Source organism: Oryza sativa, chromosome 3 (assembly GCF_034140825.1).
Source record: "Oryza sativa Japonica Group chromosome 3, ASM3414082v1".
Taxonomy (NCBI): domain Eukaryota; kingdom Viridiplantae; phylum Streptophyta; class Magnoliopsida; order Poales; family Poaceae; genus Oryza; species Oryza sativa.
This window is the reverse complement of record NC_089037.1, coordinates 11,242,927-11,259,560: the sequence shown is the minus strand read 5'-3', so window position 1 is coordinate 11,259,560 and position 16,634 is coordinate 11,242,927. Positions and strand designations below refer to the sequence as shown.

The following is a 16,634-nucleotide window of genomic DNA, read 5'->3' as shown; positions in this document are numbered from 1 at the left end:
ATAAAACAATATAATCGTTGTTTCCATTCAAGTTTCGGCACGAAAAATACTTATAATGTTTTACATGAGGAGTTATGATATTTGTGGCACGAAAAGCAGGACTATACTATGATACTATTAACTTCTCTCGCTACAATCAATTTTTTTATAGTAGCACTATCTAGCACATACATAAGAATATGGTGAGCTAAAATCGACCCATACTACTATCTTAGAAGTTTAAAAAACTACAACCATCCTAGAGTAGCAATTTTGTTGAGATAGGACCTATTCGGTGACACCAACAGTGCCGTATGCAGGAGTATACTTTCTTCGTACTTATAAAGAGAGTCGTTTATGACAGCGACACGGTCTCCAAAACATAACTTTGACTTCTTGTTTATATAAAAATATTTATTAAAAAGTGATATATGTATACTTTTATGAAAGCATTTTTCAAGACAAATCTATTCATATAATTTTTATATTTTCAAACTCAACATCTTGAGAGTTATTCATGATTTATATTTTCAAGGTTTGACTTAAACATTGTCCTAAACAATTTTCTTTATGAGTACGGAGGGAGTAGTCTGCAGCCGGCTTGCAGAATAGTTCCATAAACATCATTTTTTTTTTGTCAGCAGCTGTTGCCGTTTGTACCCATGCCGGGTCACGCGTACCCTACGCCCCCTACCGGTGCTCCACCACGTCAGCGGCTCGCGCTCGCCCCCCCTCCACCCATCGCACACGGCAAACACAGCGCAAAACCCCCGTGTCCGTTGGCACCACCAACCCCCGCTATATAAACCCCCCCGTCTCCTGTCGTTGCCACACCGTCTTCTCTCTTCTCCTCCGCCCTGCCTCGACTCTTTTCTCCCCCATTTTCCCCTTCCCAACTCCCCCCAATACACAACCTCTCAACTCAAAACCCCCTCGAGGCCTCGAGCCTTTTTTTTTCTGCCTCGAAACAACTGAAAACGCGGGGGGTTCTCTCGACGTCCCCCCGGCCGCGGCCAACACCACCGCGCGCGGCGACGCGGACCGGCGTGGCCTCGCCGGCCCCGGGCAATGTCCCGCAGCAGCCGCGGCGGCAGGCAGTCGGCCTCGTCGGCCACCCGGATGGCGTCCAGGGCCCGACCGGGTTTCCCCGTGGCGCCACCACCACCCATGGGCCCGCCGCCGCCCCCGCCGATGCCCCCGGTCCCGGTGATGTATCTCCGGGGGGTCCCGCCGCCCCCGCCGTGGCTCCCGCAGCACCTGATCATCTGCGGGCTCGATCCCGCGGCCGCCGAGCGGACTGACGCTTTCCGGAGCAAATCCCTCCTCAACGTGAGCACCGGGGGCGTTTAAGCTTCGTACGCTTCATCGTATGGTCCTATGGTGTTTGATCTCGTGGCTAATTTTGGGGGGATCTTCTTGTTTTTTTTTACGAGGTTTAGTTCATTTCTCGTACGGGGGTTTTGCCCTCGCCGGAGGAGGAGTTGAAGAGGCAAGTGGTGGTGCGGGAGCTCGATAAGGTAATGATCGTTCGGGTTTCGGAGCTTAAAGGTTAAAGTTTGCGATGCTGACTGGTCTGAGAGCCTTGATCCGATGGTGGTTTTTGCAGATAGTGATGGGTTGGGCGAAGAGGGTGGCGTACGACCAGAGGGAACAATATTGGAACACAACAGCTACGGTGTTGACCTTTGGGTCGTATGCTTTGGGGGTAAACAAGAAATGTTCGATTTGTGCACAATTTCTGGGATTTTTTTTTTGTGTTGATGCAATGTCCGATTGATTTTATAGTGTATACTGTTGGAGTGATATAATTATTTTGCAATGCATTTAGTTATCTGTCATATGTTGTGCTCATTTTGAACCTAAAAGTGTTACCATTAATTCGTCAATTGCCCAGTCATTTTCAGCCACTGCTCTTGGTTATGAGCATTTTAGAGCTGCTACAGGAGAAGCCACGAGCTAGACATAGCTCGTTGTTTTAATATTTGGAATTACATGTATGCCATGTTAATTTTAGCAGAGCATGTTTATTTGTGAGCTCAAACAATCTTTCAATCATTTTTTTGAGTGGAAACAATTTACTGCTCTAGTTTTTGTGTGCTAAAGAAGATGACCAGAACCTGAGAGAGAGAGAGAGAAAAAAAAGGAGAAACTTGGTTCTTTGGCTTGCTCATTGTTCTTTTTCTAAGCCTCTTGGTGACTTAATGATTTATTCTGGATTGATGAGCCAGAATATGCCATAGTGACTAGTGAGTGTAAGCGAATAAAGTTTCTGAATGGATAGATCATATGTTCTTAGTTGTGCTTGTGCATAGTCAACTTAATGTGGTGTTTGTTGATTTGACATAAGATTATATGGTTAAGGAATACATAGAAAGATTAAATCTTGACATCTGTTCCCATGGACAATATTCTACATGTAAATAACATGTAAGATGTTTAAATCCATGCTTGAAAGACTGATGGTAGGCAAATCAGGGAATTAGAGAACTCACTAAATATCCATTTGTATTGTTGACATTGTGCAGAGTTTTAAGGATGGAAATATACTTATGCATACAATCTTGGCTCGGTTAATCTTTTATTACATGTTGATAAAATAGACTGGGTTAATAGTAGTATTTTAACTTTGTTTTGCTTGTCTATAACATTGCCTCGTAACTAGGAATTCCCCTTTGAGATTTTTAATATATCTTATTGTGACAAGCGTTGCCTAAAATGTTCTGCTTTGAAGGCATATGGACCTGAATCTGATATAGACGCAGTCTGTGTTGGCCCTTGTATTGCATCGTTACAGGTGAATATCTCTTTCAGTTTTCCCTTTGTCCACTAGCTTGGAGCTTTCGAAATTAACTCAGTGTGTATGTGTGTTATTGTATAGCACCATTTTTTCATTGTCTTGCGACAAATGCTTGAAGAGAGGCCAGAAGTATCAGACCTGCATTCTATTGAAAATGCTAAGGTTCCATTGATGCGCTTTAAATTTAACGGGATGTTAGTTGATTTCCCATATGTCCAATTGCCAGTTATCAATGCTGCAGAGGCAAGTACCTTATGTCTTATGATTGTTTTGATTACATGACTATAGTTACATGCTATCATAATTAGTGTTCTGTACTACCTTATATATGTGTTATAATTGTCCCATGATTAATTGTTGATTCAGTCAAGTTTTCTTAAAACAACACCTTTCACTGAAGATATAGAACCTGCTGGTGATGTCCTGGAGCTAATTTGCAGGCTTTATTTTTTAACTTCCTTCAATATTTTACCATGATATGGTTTCATTTTTTGCAGAATTGCATTCAATCATGCATAATATTTTTCGAAAGCATTGCATGCTACCTTGTTAAGTACCTATTAATGGATTAGATCCCCCCAGAAAAAAATGAAATGAATTCGAGGTCATGTGTTATTGTGGGGCTCCAGTATCACTGGCTTTGATTCAACGGCGATACTGGAGTCCCACCACTGCTGTTGCAGGCTTAGTTTGAATGTAATAGTCAATGTTCACCATAACACCATGACTTCATTTCAATAACTGAGTTGTACATTTACTTGTGCTCTGTTTGATGAGTTTAAATGGCAGAGCATTTATAAGGAATGACGCCTTCACTGTCTTTATGTGTATATATAGATGTATATATTTAATTGGTTTATGGAATGTATTTTTTGAAAATAATGTATTTTATATGCCTATTAATGGATTAGGTTTCCCCCACCATTTTTTCAGGCAGTAGCTTTAGTTTGCCATTTGACTGTCTACATTTGTTTTAGAATGCTCTTGGCCTCTGCAATTAAAATCAGTTAAAACACGATACATAATCAACTAGTCCATTCTTAGGCCTCCCTGGTTTGACATGTGTTGTTCATTATCAATTAAGGCTAACTGTGAACCATTTTGTCACACACAGATTGTTAAACACAATATTGTGGTGGTTAATTCAAGTTCTCACAAGTTGTTTGGTGATGCAGGCAATACATGCATTTGACCCTCGCTTGCTAGCGGCGGTTAATGAACCAAGCTGGAGATGTCTATCTGGAGTTCGTGTTAATAGACAAATCATGCAATTGCTTCCAAATATAAAGGTCGAACACTAGCCTCGCTTGATTAATTTATATGCCATTCTCATATTTTCTCATGGTAGTTGTATTTTATTTCATATTTTCGCACCTTTGTTTCACTTTCTTATTCCTGGTTATTTTTTGTTAATGCAACAATAATGCATTACGGTTCCCTTATTCTATGTTGAATCTTTTATCTGCTGAGCTCTCTAAATTTTTCTTGCTAATAGTCTTTTTCTTTTTTTTAACTGCTTCCTTTTTCTGACGTTTAATGCAGAAGTTTCAAATTCTTTTGCGGTGCCTTAAACTATGGGCGAGAAAAAGAGGGCTTCATTGCCATGTATGTGGCTTACGTTTTCTTTATCAATGACAGCTTATGGTTTTGTCTTCTTTTTTGGTCTTACAGTGTTATACTTAATTTTATGGTGTTATTTTCAGCTACTTGGCTTCTTTGCTGGGATCCATTTGGCGATTCTTGCAGCATTTGTTTGTATCATGCATCCACATGCTACTCTCAGCTCTTTGTTCAACTCATTCTTTGATATATTTTCTCACTGGCATTGGCCTCTTCCAGTGAGTTTACTTGATCAGCCAACTCCTTGGAGACCTCATTGCTGCTCTTTCATGCCCATAGTGATGCCCTGTTCTCCACCAGAATTTTGTGCCTCTAGTATAACAAGAAGTACCTTTAACAAAATCAAAGAAGAACTTCAGCGTGGTTTTGCTTTGACCAAGGTATGTTGAATTGCTTATTCTTTATCAACTACTATTTAGCTAATAACCCATTGTACTCTCTCACTTTCCGTTCAGAAAAAGAAAATGAGTAACTAGTCTTAGTGCAACTAGTATATGGTCAGTCCTTCCTCTTTTGTTTTTGCTGAACTGTTATATTTGAATAATTTGTTACTTGAATCTTCAGTTAACTCTATTTTAAGCATTTAATATCCAGTCTCCTTTTATGCAGTAGTCAGAGCACCTACCGTTTCTTTTTTAAAAAGCATTGAATATTCAAATGAAACAAATTGACCCACAAATTTTGTTTTCTTTGTTTTTATTATTGCTATGCCATTTTTATCTTTTTTTTAAAAAAACAGAAGTATTTGAAGACTTACCAAAAAACTTTGAAGCTCGTAACTGTAGCACTGCTCTACACCTCACTGAAAAATAATTAAGGTCCAATTTATCTGTATACTTCATCTGCTTTGGGTAGTGAGATCCCTCTATTAGTCAACTGTTGCAAATTATGTAATTTGCTGAGGAAGACCTATTTTTAACTTATGTCAATTATATAGGTGGATCTATTCATGGGTATGTTTTTTAACTAAGCAGACAGCTAGGAAGTGGTGCTTTTGCCTTACATGGTCTTTTGCTAACGCTAGAATCCTCGATAATGTTCTTGTCAGTCATCTGCACTTTGGTGGACTTTAGGGTGACATTTGCTTTCATCGTTGAAATTTCTGCTGCTAACATCTAGCTTGGTGTTTGCACTGTTGAACAGGGTGATAGGAATGGTGATATTAATTGGACTGAGCTTTTTGCACCTTTTCCGTATACTGTGAGATACAAACATTTTCTCCGTATAGTTCTTTCTGCTCCAGTGGCTGAAGAATTACGTGATTGGGTTGGATGGGTGAAATCACGATTTCGCAACCTTCTTCTCAAGGTTTTTTTTTCATCACCTGCCCATTGTTTCTTCACATTTATAGCTGCAAGTTCTGATTGTAACATATCCAAACTGATGTTCTGCAGTTAGAAAGCATTGGTGTTGATTGTGATCCAGATCCCTCAGAACAAGCCGATCATAGCATGATTGAGCCTAATGTCGTATTTTTCTGGGGTCTCATGTATAGAACGAGTACAAACATCTGCATCGACTCTGTGAAAGAAGACTTCATGAAGAGTGTCACCAACGACATCTATGGAAAGGAGAAGTGCACCCATTCAGACATAACGATGTCCATTGTCTGGCCAACCCATTTGCCCAAATGTGTGTATGCTCACTCAGTTTACTCACAGAATCGACAGAATCCGCGGCAATTTATGATGGGCAACCAACTGATGAATCAGGACTGCAATGCAGTGCGTTAGGACTCCATTATTATCTGAAATTTGTTCGGCATCTGCGGATACCTGTTTGAGAATAGTTAGAGATCTGATACTCAGGCTGTTGAGTACGCTAACATCATCAGATACTCCGAATCTCTTCTGTTTTTTGGACCGAGGCTTGGGATGCTTCTGTCACAAGGACTATGGAGGGTTTTTTTTCTTTGTTGGAGCTGGCCGGCGAGAGCTGGGTTTTTCGTGTCGAGCTTCTAGGGCAAAGTAAGCTCAATCGAGCTACTTATTGCTGTTCTGAGTTTTGTGCAGGTACATGTATATTCATGTACACAGCATAGGGGGATTGGTATACATGTAACAGAGGTATAGCGCATAAAAAGTTTTATAAACTGTAGGTCCAATGTCTGTCCCAGCAGCAAAATTGTGTAAATCGCCACCTGTGGTTAGAACTGTTGTTGGGTCCAGATTCAGAGGTCGATATGATAGTGTTTACTGTTTAGGATGGATGTCAGTCATTCTTACTGTTGTAGGCTGCAAAACTGTTGCATGTACTGCCGAAAAATTCTTATGTGGCAAGTCATCCAGAGAAAGAAAAAAACATTGCCATTGTGTACTCAACATTGTCATGCATTCTCTCGGGCTCTGTTCAACATAGTTTTGAGTTATATCCCTGCTTCTCTGATTACCTGCACTGATTATTTACCTGTTTGAGACTTTAAAGCTGGCTAGCTGGGGCTTATAAATTCCAATTTCTTACATTTCTTGCTTCCTTGGATGGGAAATGGGATGCCAGCTTACTGTTTATTGAGTGTCATGTTTCCGCTTCAGTAACATTTGTCATTGTTTCTGTAAAAGTATTATGGAAAGTCTTGGTTTTGAACTTCAGACTATTTGAATACTCATCTAACCTTTTCCTTTTCTAACTCCATTTTCCCTTTTGTGAGGTGCCGTAACTTTCTAGTGTCTGTTGAAGGACAAATATTCCAGATACACCAAAACACAATTAGTGCATGATTAATCGGATTTTAATTATTACAAACTTTTTAAAAATAGATTTATTTGATATTTTAAAACGATTTCTATATAAAAGTTTTCGCATAAAACATACCGTTTGAAAAGCATGCAAACGGATATCAAGGTAAAATATGTATCCTAATAAAAAGAACGCTTATATCTCACTCATCCCAATGAGACAACCAATATTTTTATTCCTCTCGTTAATATACGTGTGGAATGTTTAAACTTATTATATTTTGAAAAGTAGGGAGTAGCAAGTTTTAGCTATTAGTATAGAGGTAAAAAAAGCTTGGTTGTCTTCTAGGGGTAGGTGACTAGGTGGCAATAAGAAAGCTAAGAGGTAATAGGGGTTGTATATGTGGTTTAATTAGTAGCAAAAGTCACATTTCATAAGTACTATGTTGTTATATTTGAACACAATTTAAACATTAAAAGTTATTGTATTTTGGGATGGAGGGATTAGTCTTTTTTAAGGACCAATATATCGTACTAAATATGAAAGTAAATATGGCAAAACATACCATTTATCATGCCCACACACATCGCACATACCCACACAAGTGCGGGATGGACCTAGATGGATGAAGTGTCCTGTTGAGGGTATCTCTCGAGAGTGCGAGGGCGACCAAGAAGTTACGGTAATTTCCCACATCCTGACCCCTGCCCCCTCCAATTTCACTGGTGGTTTACCACTGACGAGGGCTGGAAGAGGCTTCCTCCCTGTACTAATATAGAGTAGTTTAGGTCAAAATCCTCATGTAGTCAGGTCATCCTGTAACTCGACTTCATCCTATTTTTGGGTCTCATTGGTGAAGTTGCCATGTCAAGAAAGTGATGTTGGTAGCTGTAGTTGTAGGTTTGGGTGTCCCTTTGCCTCTAGGAAGAGGGTTCTCATCAGTCATCAAGCTCATCCTCCCCATCAATGGTCCCCGCGATGAGTGTGGACGGATCTAGGAGGGTCGGCGTGATTTGCGTTGCGACGAGAGGTGGAGGGGCTAGATCCGACACAACCGGATCTTGCTTGTCGGTCAGCCTGGTGAACGGAGCTAGAGATGGCGGATCTAGGGTGGTCAGCCCATTCTCCATGGTGATGATGGCTGGAGGTGGGGCAAAATGGGTGTGCTCGGCTCCTACTTGTTGGTATTTAAAAGGTAGAGCTGGTATAGTTCGCTTGATCCTCCAGCCTCAAGTACTCGTGGTTCTGGATGTCAAGCGAGGTGGCCTCTCAATAAGTTCATCAATTTCTTCAAGTAAGTCTTTGGTGGGCTTATTGCTTGATGCCTGGTGTAGTGTCTGGGGTTCATGGGGGTGTCACTTCTGGAAACACCATTGCTCTTCGTGGTAGTGGTCATCTAGCGATCTGTAGTCGCAAGGTTAGAGTGGAATGCATGGTGGGGAGGCTTGATCGAATCATCTCTTCCATCGTTGCTACTGTGTTCCGCTTTCGCTTAATCGTTCCAAGGCTTAAGTTCAGTTGCTACCATTCCTAATCATTTTGTGTTTAAGGCAGGCTGGGGTTTGGGATTGTCTTCCAATTTTCCTTGCAACAGTATCCAAGATGAGAACTCCGTTTCTGGATGAGTGCGGACTGTTTGTTCGACTTTTGTTGATAATATTACAGTTAGTGCTCCTCAGATTTGGTAGAGAACTTCTTGGCAAACCATTGTTGAGTCCGATCAAGCCTAAGAAAAATCTACGGCTCAACATTAAACCTTGAACAACGAAGTTCTCGTGGAGGCAACTGAAGGGGTCGCCGATCTATCGAGCGGTGTGCACATCTTTAGTAGTGGCTTGTGGACGTAGTGGCCTTGGCAATGCCATAGCTCCCCATCGATCTCATCAATTACTATTGTTTTGTTTAGCTTGGAGGACAGTCTTCTTAGTTCAATCGGCTTTGCCTTCTGTTTGAATGGTGTTGTTATGTATATTCTATCTTTGTTGCCAATGTATTGGGGATGTTGTTTCCCTTAAACTCTGTCCTTGATCTATATAAATAAAGTTTTGAGTTTTAAAAACAAAAACTCTAACCTAAGACCTATGTTGGCCTATAGTGTTCTGACATGAGCCCGGTATAGCACATGATGCCACCCATCATAGTACTATGGATCGATCTAGCACGAAATGCATGCTCAGATTCGTATTATTAAAATATATCACATCTCGTACTAAATTTGTTTATTTTAGGATGGATAAAGTACACGATAATATTTTATTGTAACACAGGAGCCTGGGTCTGTCCTTGCACACACGAGTGGGTGTGTCTTAGCATCTTTTGATTACATAATATTATAATAATATTATAATGTATGTTTATCCTCGGTTTTGAACACAGGAAAACAAAACATGAGTATATGATCAAATAAAAAAAATAATATTTAGATTTTGAGACAACTATAGCAGTGTTAGAGGAACGTTCTATATGATGTTAGCATGGACGTCACTGAATGGACCATTTCTGCCTACACGAGTTCTATAGCTGTTGATAAGATATGCCATATTGTGGCCTAGTTAACTTGCAGGTATGTCCTATATATTAAAAAAGAAAATGAGGAAATGAGCGCATCTCTAACCACGTCACTAGATAGGGATACATATGGTGTGATGTTAGCATGGGTCGTGCCGAATGGGTCATTCGGACTATTCATATATTATATATAGAGAGAATTACTTATATGCCACTACAATTTGACCAGTTTCTTTATATGCCACTTAAAATTGGCTTCTCCCTTATATACCACTAGTTCAAGTTTTTCTACCCTTTTATGCCACTCCCACCACTATAATGTTAGTTGACTGTTAGTCAAAGGTTAGTTTTTTTTCGTAAATGACCAATATGCCCTCTCAACTAAAAAATGTGTAAACTTCTTTTTGAGTGAACAAAATTTTGTCAGAACCAGTGAAAAATGCTCTTTATATTAAAAATATTGTTGGAAAACTGCATGTTTCATGCTTATATTGAAAATTTATTTGTGATGGTAATGGCTAAAATTGCATGTGATGCAGAAAAAAATCAATTTTTATATGTTGTATCCAGTAGCTATATTAGTACTAAAATACCTATTATTGGTTGTATACTAATTCTCAAGGGCAAATGCGTATTTTTACAATGAAGTTAACGGTTAACTGACGGTGGACTGACGGCAATGGCATAAAAGGGAGGAGAAACTTGAACCGGTGGCATAAAAGGGAGAAGCCAATTTGAAGTGGCATATAAGAGAGCCAGTTAATTTAGAGTGACATATAAGGGATTCTCTCTTATATATAATATGTATACTAGTATAATGGCTAAATGAAAACGCTAATCAAAATTTGGTAAGGCTATTTATTATAATAATTATTCTTAAACCAAACCCATGTAATATCAAATTATATAACTGCCATTGTTGTTGGTAACAGACCAAATACAATGCTGTCCTACCAACCAGGCTAACCGAAAGGTTAATTTGTAGCAACATTGCTTGATTGCCAAAATTTTATCATTACAAACTTAAATTTTAGTTTTCTATAGGAAAAGGTACAACACTAAATTTTCCATGAAAGTCTAAAGATTATCTCTAAGCTTGGAAATCTGACACTTTTCATCCCTGAACTTTATTTATGTAAGTAAACGCGGTATCGGAAATTTAAGGATGATCAGTTTCCGGTTAACTAAAGTTTACTGAGTTTCGTTTTCGTGGCTGTGTTTAGTTTTTGAAATTGGGGAGAAGTTTAGGAAAAATTGGTAGTTTGGAAAAAAAAGTTGGGAGTTTATGTGTGTAGGAAAGTTTTAGATGTGATGTGATGTGATGGAAAGTTGAGATTTGGAGAAAAGTTTGGTGTGAACTAAATATAGCCTACGTAAAAATTTAGGGATATGAAACGACCATTTTGCTTTCCCATAGTATAACCGTGCAGTGCAATACACAGTGAATCGCCGCCGATCTGCATATCCAGCCGGGAAGAAGAGCAAACTCGTGTCACGTGCCAAACAACTAATCGAAAAGCCCTGGACAACGGCAGGAGAGGAGGAGGGGGGCAGTAATGAAAAGGGAGAAGAAAAGAAAGGCGGCCGGCTTGATTGAGTGGCCCTTTGACCGGGAGAAGAAGCCCCCGCTTGCTACCCCGGTCCCGGTGGCCGCTGCACGCCCCCGGCTACCGCCGTGCGTCCGAAGCGATATCGAGGAGTAGCATAGCACGTACGATCTCTCACCTCAATCACGTCGTACGTCGCGGCTGCATGCAGCGCATCTCCTCACTGAGCGGCCTCCCTGTCGGCGTGCGGCCATCAATCGACGACGACGGCGGCGGGCCCCGCGGGGGAGGGGACGGGTCGACCTCGACTAACCTGCGCGGCTGCGCCTAGCGCCGACTACGTGCACGGCAGCAGGAGAGCCCAGGAGAACCCCCGAAACCCACGGGGTGTCCGCAGTGTATGTACTCCCTCCGTCCAAGCATTTTAAGTTTTTTTTACTGTTTGATCACTCATCTTATTTAAAAAATTTGTACAAATATAAAAAACGAAAAGTTATGCTTAAAGTATTTTTATAATAAAGTAAGTCAAAAAATAAATAATAATTTAAATTTTTTTTAATAAGACGAGTGGTCAAATAGTGTAAGCAAAAACTCAAAATCCGGAGTGCAATTGTACAGTAGGGGCTTGCAATGATCCGTATTTTTGGGTTCAGACGTGTATGAAAAAAAGGTAGGTGTGAATAATTAGATAAATATTGTGGTTAATTGAGAAGAAAAAAAACAGTATAGGAGAATGATAGTGTTTAATTGAGCTGTATTTTAAAAAGAAAGATCACGTAACTTCCTGATGTAGATCCATTTTGTTTCTATGTGATTATTTACTTCTACTAGAGTTTTTAGTGAAACAAAACTGATCTACCACTATGCGAAATGTGAAAATCGCTTGATAATTTGTTGTTGACTCTCCAAAGCCCCCGCCTAAGTTTGAGGATTCCTGTGGAACGAAAAAAATATAGGAATTTCTTATCTTTGAAATTACCCCATTTGAAAGGAGGCATGAACATATCTCATGGGGTGGGAGCTTTGCACCATGTGTGGTCATGTAACAGTAGTACTGTCATAAGAATTGCTCTCTTGGATGGCTAAAAAGAAGGTATTGACATGGTCACTCTCGAGACTAGAAATTTTCATATTAATTGAAATGTTATTTTTTTATTATGATTGTATAGAAGGTATGATTTTATCTAGAAAAAAATTAAGGGCTACTTTGGAATGGAAAATTGGAAAAAAAAGTAGGAATATAAAAAAAAAATGCAAAACACAATATGGGGGAAAACACAAAATCTGGTAAAAGATATGTTTAGATGCATCATATGGACATGCTGCCTTCGACTTTTTGAAGGAAATGTAAAACACGACCTTTGATAAATTTTGGAATCCTCCAAGTGGATGAATGGAAGAAATCCTATTGAAATTTTGGAATACCTTCCTATATATACAATTCTTTGAGGGCTTTATAGGAAATATTTTTATAGGATTTCAATTCTTGGATGAAGTTCCTAAGAAAAATACTTGGTTTCAAAGGAGTCACAGGAAATGTATATGAAATCTAATAATATTTTTAAAGAAATAATTGCGTAGAAAATACAATTGCATCGATGAAAAATATAAGCTAATATTATATATCAAGTCCAATTTAAATTTAAAATATGTTATATAAATATTAGAAAAATATTTATTGAATTAAAAGCTAAGAGTATATCACATTTCGTATACTAGTTTTTTGTTTAAATCTGATATGTTCTTTAGTATATCATTTTCTATGAAATGCATAAATGGCAACAAAGTTATTCACTTACTCGATCATTTTCTTATCAGTCATGCACATAAAACCGAAACAACTTGTTGCAGTGAGCTGTATGCAGTGAATTATAAAGTCCATAGCTATGATATCATTCATTTAAGATGAGCACCGGCCCCGGCCGCCCGCATTGCTTTTGTCCCGATAAGACGACATACTGTTCATGACACTACTATGAAGAAACAAAGAGTCAATCGGATTTAGACGTGGAGAGTTTTCAAAAAAAAAAAAAAAGGGTCGTGGATCGCGCGAGCTGGTCTGGTTTCATACCCACTGCAGTTTTGAGATAAATCCGAGCTGGTCGCGACCTTATTTGCTCCACGGTACACAGGAGAATATCCAATGTTCCAAACCACGAAGCAGAACAAGGTTAATTGCGTACTACAACATGTTATCATGTAGGAGTAGCACAATGCAAAATATACTGAAAATTCCATCACACATTCCGGGGGAAAACATTTGTCCATGAATGTACACATTTGTTGCGGTTCGTAAAACTACTTGTTCCTTATATTCATGGTAAAAATGAAAAAAAAATAAAGGGTCAGCAAAATACAATAGAACGCTTCAAGATGTTTCGATGTAAAGCATTCATGATATGATGACAAAGAAAAAGGGGAAGCACTTGTCATTAGTGATGACATAGGTGCATGACTCCATCCACTAGTATTTAAATCCTGCTATTTGCGAATATTAAGTACATGCATATGCATATGGCACAACAACAAAAACCTCACGTAGAGGCTCATTTGTAGAGAATTTTTAAAATGCCTGTAAGTTTTAAAGCTCTATAGTCTAGAGACACTTTTTAAAGACACTCTCAAAATCGCCTAAAATATTTTTACTTTAGGGACACTTTAGAGACATTTTTAACATACTTTGTTAAATTTATCTTGTAGAGCCATCTTTTCGGCACTTTAAAATTTGCCTTATATGTAAAGGCATTTTTTCCAAATATTAATATATATCAAGTAACTAGATATAAGTAACACAAATCACATACTTATATGTAATTATATGAGGTTGAGATGGTTAGTGCATTGAGGAAAAAAATGGTAAACTCAACAGGTCATGAGTTTAAGGATTGATAAGGGATAATTTTTTTTCTTTTTTTTTCATATTGATTTGCTATAGTTGCCACAACATATTAATGCCTCTACAAAGTACCTCTATTTGTATAAAGACATCTTATAAAATGCCTCTTAGTTCATAGATACAATTCACCAAAAGGCACTTATGAGACACTCTTCAAAATGTCTCTATAACACTGTAAAGGCATTTTTTAAATGTCTCTATAGTATTAGGAAAATGTCTCTACAAGATATATTTGTTGAAGTATGGGTTTTTAACATGATTTTAAAATATTATGCATATGCAGGTAGACTTTCAACAGGATTGTAGTGATATAAGAGATGTGCCGCTAATTTCTATCTCTTAGAGTGTTTGTCAGGGGGGCGCATAAAGGGATGGGTTCACTGAGGTTACCGTAAACATCATAACGGAAACATAAATTCGGTCACAAGTTCAAACTGATGTTATGCAAGGCTAATATTTGTTCTTTATAAATAATATATAGTATTCTTTTATGCACACCATATATTTTAAACCATGAGACCCATGATATAACCATGCATCCTCCAATGTTCATTTCTTAACTTTTTTTTATCTGCAACTGAAAATTCTTAAAGGGAGCTTGACCCAAAGAAATCCTTATTACTATTTTAAGATTTTACCTTAAAGCACATGTCGAACCTTCTTCCTTTTTGGATTGTTGATCTTATTTTAGTGTTACTAGGGATCATCATGATCAAGCTCTCAGATCAATTCTTATGTTGCTCCTCTTGTTTCGTTGTGTTTTCTGGCACTTGTTTTGTTAGGATCTATTGCACTGCATGGTAATCGCAACTACGTATTGTAGTAAACTATGTAAAGATAAAACAAGCATATTAAATATGTAACAATATCTTCTCAATAGGTAAGACTTTATTTCGTGCACAAATCCGTCAACTATGAGATCATGCCGTCCATGAGCCACAACAACCAACTTGGTACTGTATTCAATGCTATCTCCATTTTTGTTTACATGAGTTTGACCAATTTCCGGGATTAAAGAAATACTCGCCACGATAACCATGACATCCTCCAATGTTCATTTCTTAACTTTTTTTTATCTGCAACTGAAAATTCTTAAAGGGAGCTTGACCCAAAGAAATCCTTACTACTATTTTAAGATTTTACCTTAAGGCACACGTCGAACCTTCTTCCTTTTTGGATTGTTGATCTTATTTTAGTGTTACTAAGGATCATCATGATCAGGCTCTCAGATCAATTCTCATGTTGCTTCTCTTGATTCGTTGTTTTCTGGCACTTGTTTTGTTAGGATCTATTGCACTGCATGGTAATCGAAACTACGTATTGTAGTAAACTATGTAAAGATAAAACAAGCATATTAAATATGTAACAATATCTTCTCAATAGGTAAGACTTTAGTTCGTGCACAAATCTGTCAACTATGAGATCATGCCGTCCATGAGCCACGACAACCAACTTGGTACTGTATTCAATGCTATCTCTATTTTTGTTTACATGAGTTTGACCAATTTCTGGGATTAAAAAAATACTCGCCACGATAACCATGACATCCTCCAATGTTCATTTCTTAATTTTTTTTATCTGCAACTGAAAATTCTTAAAGGGAGCTTGACCCAAAGAAATCCTTACTACTATTTTAAGATTTTACCTTAAGGCACATGTCGAACCTTCTTCCTTTTTGGATTGTTGATCCTATTTTAGTGTTACTAGGGATCATCATGATCAGGCTCTCAGATCAATTCTCATGTTGCTCCTCTTGATTCGTTGTTTTCTGGCACTTGTTTTGTTAGGATCTATAGCATTGCATGGTAAACGCAACTACATATTGTAGTAAACTATGTAAAGATAAAACTAACATAGTAAATATGTAACAATATCTTCTCAATAAGTAAGACTTTAGTTCGTGCACAGAACCGTCAACTATGAGATCATGCCGTCCAAGCCACGACAACCAACTTGGTATTGTATTCAATGCTATCTCCGTTTTTGTTTACATGAGTTTGACCAATTTCCAGATTAAAAAATACTCGCCACGACGGTTACGAATGTGACTATCTCTCTTTTGCCCTTCGTGCGTCCATAAGAAAGCAAAAGTACCACACACGCTAGGGGCATTCTGGTCATGTTAGACAAAACAACTGCATTTTTCATCAGATTTTTTTTCTTTGCACCTGAAAAATTTCAAATAAGGGACTTTGACCCCCACACAAAAACATGTCTTTGCCCTTTTCCTTAGGTTGGAAGACAAGCCGAGCTTTCTCCTTTTTAAAAAATTGCTTCTCCCTTCTGTACATATCCACTATCAGGCCCTTCCAAAGTTCCAATTCCATTTTCAAATAATTTAGAACCGGAACCACCGGACTGAAAGGCCAGGGCCACTCTGTGTCTGTCTCACTGTTCGAACTCGAGAAGAGAAGAGAGGAGACACTGGCCGTGGCAGGCATCGTAGTACAAGAGGACGACGCAGCGCCCTGACCCACCTACCCCACCACCACACATTCCATTCCCATTTCCATTAGCCCCACCCCAACCCAGGCCCGCGCCGAAGCGAAGCGGAGACCAGATCACCAAGAGAAGTGCGACACACACACCTTCTCGCCATCGTTTTCACCCC

General features: G+C 38.7%; 1 protein-coding gene across 1 annotated transcript; it reads left to right on the top strand.

Annotated features, from left to right (window-relative positions):
- Positions 1-825: 825 nt before the first annotated feature.
- On the top strand, positions 826-6,764 carry LOC9272301 (nuclear poly(A) polymerase 3). The gene is made up of 10 exons (XM_015773585.3): positions 826-1,308; positions 1,419-1,496; positions 1,586-1,684; positions 2,711-2,773; positions 2,858-3,019; positions 3,952-4,065; positions 4,319-4,381; positions 4,480-4,776; positions 5,540-5,704; positions 5,791-6,764. Exons 1-10 carry the CDS (start codon positions 1,048-1,050, stop codon positions 6,127-6,129), a joined length of 1,641 nt encoding a protein of 546 aa, XP_015629071.1. The 5' UTR covers positions 826-1,047; the 3' UTR covers positions 6,130-6,764.
- Positions 6,765-16,634: the final 9,870 nt, after the last annotated feature.